Consider the following 3327-nt stretch of genomic DNA (forward strand, 5'->3'; position numbering starts at 1 on the left):
GAGTGTTCGTGAATAATATTGTATTCGAGACATTTTATGCCATGCAGATTATCATTCTGTTAGGGAGAGAGTCTCAGTAGGAGAGATCAACTTCGCTTCTATGTCCACAAAGACATTGCCTCATGAGAAGTTTGAAGCTCTCCGCAAAGCTTTGGGGTTGCTTCCCTTTGTGGATTGATTATGTCTTGAGAGCATGGCACCTTGCTATACATTATGAGCCAACTCTCGTTCACGACATCACTCTGAGGAGGGATTTGTTACCATATATGTGTTAGTGATGTGTGGGAGCACACTTAGGACCGTTGGGGCACTTTTTCCTTCACAAGGAGATTTTTTCCTGTGCATTGTATGTACGCCCATGACTCTAGGGCTAACTTATGTTTCTATTTGCGCACTAAGGAATACACTATGTGCTGTGTGCCTTGAGCTTCTTTGTGCATCCCTGCAACCCTAATTCTAACAAATCCAAGGCACCAAGCTAGAATTTTGTTTGTGCAGGCACAAAACTAGGTTGCACATAGTGCAATTAGCAACGGAGATCAAGGCTGCTAGCGAAACAGATCATATTACTGATGTCAACGTAAGGAAGACCATTGAAAAAGAGAATTTGTTTAGCCTGGCAAGAAAATTGCAGATGCAAAGCTTGCCAAAGTACCAAGCAGTATTGCAGGAGCCCAACGAACAGCTGCTGAGCGAGAGACAGCCTACGCTCAGGTCCAAGAACATGGAGCCTTGCTGGTAGAGCAAAGGAGGATGTGTTTTCTTATAGTTACCTGCAGAAGAGGCTCAGGTCCAAGCACGTCGAGCCTTGCTGGTGGTGCAAAGGAGGTATGGAAGCTACCGTGGTCGTTTTTTGAGTTTCTTGGGCACTTGTCTTACAGACAGGAAGTCCTATTTCTTGAAAACGAGATTGTGTTCAATGAAGCTCTCATAGAAGAACGTGATCAAGGCATCCGAGAGATACAGCAACAGATTGGAGAAGTGAACGAGATCTTCAAGGGCTTGGCAGTTTTAGTACATGAACAAGGGGTTATGATTGGTATGAAGCTTTATGTCTGTGTGTTTGTGGCCTTGTTCTAAACCAGTTGGAATGGCATGATGGAATTGATGTATGTAGTGTCCTAAAAATGACAGCCATGAACTTGCACTTTTCTCTGTGGGTGAATTTGGTCTTTACGAACTTGTGTGAAATTACATTTGGTTGGATATCAAGAGTCTCTTTTGTTGGTAGAGCGTTGAATGTGTGTGCTGACTTGTGTGTAGATGACATCGACTCTAACATAGAGACATCGCATGCGGCAACGGCTCAAGCTAACAGACAGCTTACGAAGGCAGCTAAATCACAAAAGTCAAATTCATCACTGTTAGGCTTCATTCAATTGTCGATGTTTTTGGTAACATGTTTGTGAAAGCTTATGGTTTCTGTTTGTGTGCAGGCTTGTCTGCCACTGGTTATTTTTGGAATAGTGCTTTTGATTGTCATCATAGTTCTAGCAACATGACACACTCCTTTAAATCTATGTGATTTCTCGGCATATGAGTCGCTACTTTTCTAAGTTCCAAAGCTTGAGAATCGTGTGACCTTGCCAATTAGCAGGACCAGCTGCAAGACGAGGAACATGCGCTCTTTGCATCTTTGGGTAAAAGCTCTTGATTTTTTACAAGAAATGTCGGAGGGACAAGTCTTCCTTGATGTATCATTTCCTGTGAATACAAAGAATTGTTCATTCTAGTTTGGTGCTTGAAAGTCATGCCCAGCCCCTTTTGAAAAAGATCTGCTGTCCTTTGTTGATACACTTAATTGATTTATCCATGTAGCTGTGATGTAGAGGATTCTATTATGTAAATATGAAGTCTTTTGTGGAAGGATTTGAATTTGAGTCATACATTTCATATGTTTTTCGACATGGATTCGTGAGTTCGGGGGTTTCCAATCAACTAGCAAAGAAAACCGAGCAAAGCTAATTTCCGAACAAATATGAGAAACATCCTCGACAAATTGATGCAAGCGCAAGCTATATTGAAGAAAATAATCATGGCTTGTTGGATTCCATCACCCAACACCTCAACTTAAAAGGTAATTACCTAACACCTATTAATATTAAAGTATATCACACCTTTAAAGAAGTCACTATTGCAAGTCACATATTTTGTCCAAGAGTTCTCATCAAATTGTTGTTCCTTATCATACATGCTTGAGTTGTCACATTGTGGTGGCATCTCAAAAGCAATATATCCATCATATTGTAATGGAATCAGAACATGCTTTATTTCTTAAGCTTGACTAAGAACGATGGTAATGTTGGTATGCAATGGTAGGCATCTAATGATATCAACTAGACTTATCTAGTGATGGATGTTGTCTTGGAGATCCTCTTTGATAAATAATGGTGAGATCTTGGAACAAACATTGCTCTGTATTGGAGAAGTAGATAGAACCTTGTAGAACTAAGAAACCTCATGATAAATAGCATAAACATGCTCTCCCATATTATTTTCTATGTGTCAAAGCTTTACATGCTCTCTTGACAAAGTGAGAGGACCTCGCATATTTATGTGTGTCCAAAAACGTGTCTCTAGTCTTTGGCGCAAACGAATAGTGCTACCATAGATAGCTAAGGTCTCTCGCCCTCTCATTTGAAATTCCTTTCCTCATCAACCAAAGCTTGGCTACTCTTGAAATTCTTTCCTTGCATTAAGTGGAAAAAAAACCTGCATACCGACCAACAAAAAGCATTGCATGTTAGAACCTTATAGAAATGCAAAGTCTTTAGGAGTTGACATAAAGGACCTTCTTATGAGGCTAATAGGCATGTTCTTTTTTGCTGCGACATGTAGGCTTCTATGAGCTCTCATGCTTTCTCGTTGTATTTTTCTACGATGGCATATATAAGTCATCCCAACAATCATGTGACCTTTCTACTAACAAGCTACCAAAGAAAGGAGACTCTCAAGCCCAACTAATTGCATGATTTACTCTAGTATCCAATCTTCCACATCCTTTTCAATATTTTGACTTGCTTGAACCACTACTTTTTTTTTTTGTCAAAATTGTCAATATGAATTGGTGCACCGTCAAATGGATGGCCGAGACCTCTTTGAGGAATTCCGACTGGTATTCCTACAATGGGAATAAAGAGAGATAGGTTTTTCTCTAATTTCCTAGATTTTCTTATGGAGTTGAGCCAAGGTAGCGACAAATATGACCACAATGAACACTCCAATGGAGATATCAATCATAACCCAAAGCTTGACATGCTAGCTATGTGTTTAGTAGAAAACCGTTGCTCATGCAATCGATCATTGGGCGAAGAAGACAATGCTAGT

The 3327-nt window shown here is 40.1% G+C and overlaps 1 protein-coding gene across 5 annotated transcripts; it reads left to right on the forward strand.

Annotated features, from left to right (window-relative positions):
• The first annotated feature begins 208 nt into the window (after positions 1-208).
• On the forward strand, positions 209-1732 carry LOC147456377 (syntaxin-22-like). Of its 5 annotated transcripts, XM_086515466.1 has the most exons (5): positions 353-714; positions 791-828; positions 926-1039; positions 1264-1394; positions 1437-1732. In XM_086515466.1, the coding sequence occupies exons 1-5, from the start codon at positions 635-637 to the stop codon at positions 1500-1502; spliced, it is 429 nt and encodes a 142-aa protein (XP_086371592.1). In that variant the 5' UTR covers positions 353-634; the 3' UTR covers positions 1503-1732. The 5 variants fall into 5 exon arrangements, with proteins under 5 accessions (XP_086371589.1, XP_086371592.1, XP_086371590.1 ...); XM_086515463.1 differs by adding an exon at positions 209-346 and having other exon boundaries at positions 499-1039; positions 1264-1732; XM_086515464.1 differs by having other exon boundaries at positions 353-1039; positions 1264-1363.
• The last annotated feature ends 1595 nt before the right edge of the window (positions 1733-3327 follow it).

Source organism: Adiantum capillus-veneris, chromosome 6 (genome assembly GCF_014529385.1).
Source record: "Adiantum capillus-veneris isolate H3 chromosome 6, ASM1452938v2, whole genome shotgun sequence".
NCBI classification, from domain to species: Eukaryota; Viridiplantae; Streptophyta; class Polypodiopsida; order Polypodiales; family Pteridaceae; genus Adiantum; species Adiantum capillus-veneris.

Bases quoted from the DNA above. Each gene is read 5' to 3' on its own strand.
- LOC147456377 (XM_086515463.1), top strand. From the start codon at position 754: ATGTGTTTTCTTATAGTTACCTGCAGAAGAGGCTCAGGTCCAAGCACG. The intron at 1,040-1,263 runs GTATGAAGCTTT...ACTTGTGTGTAG, and splicing joins TGAACAAGGGGTTATGATTG to ATGACATCGACTCTAACATA.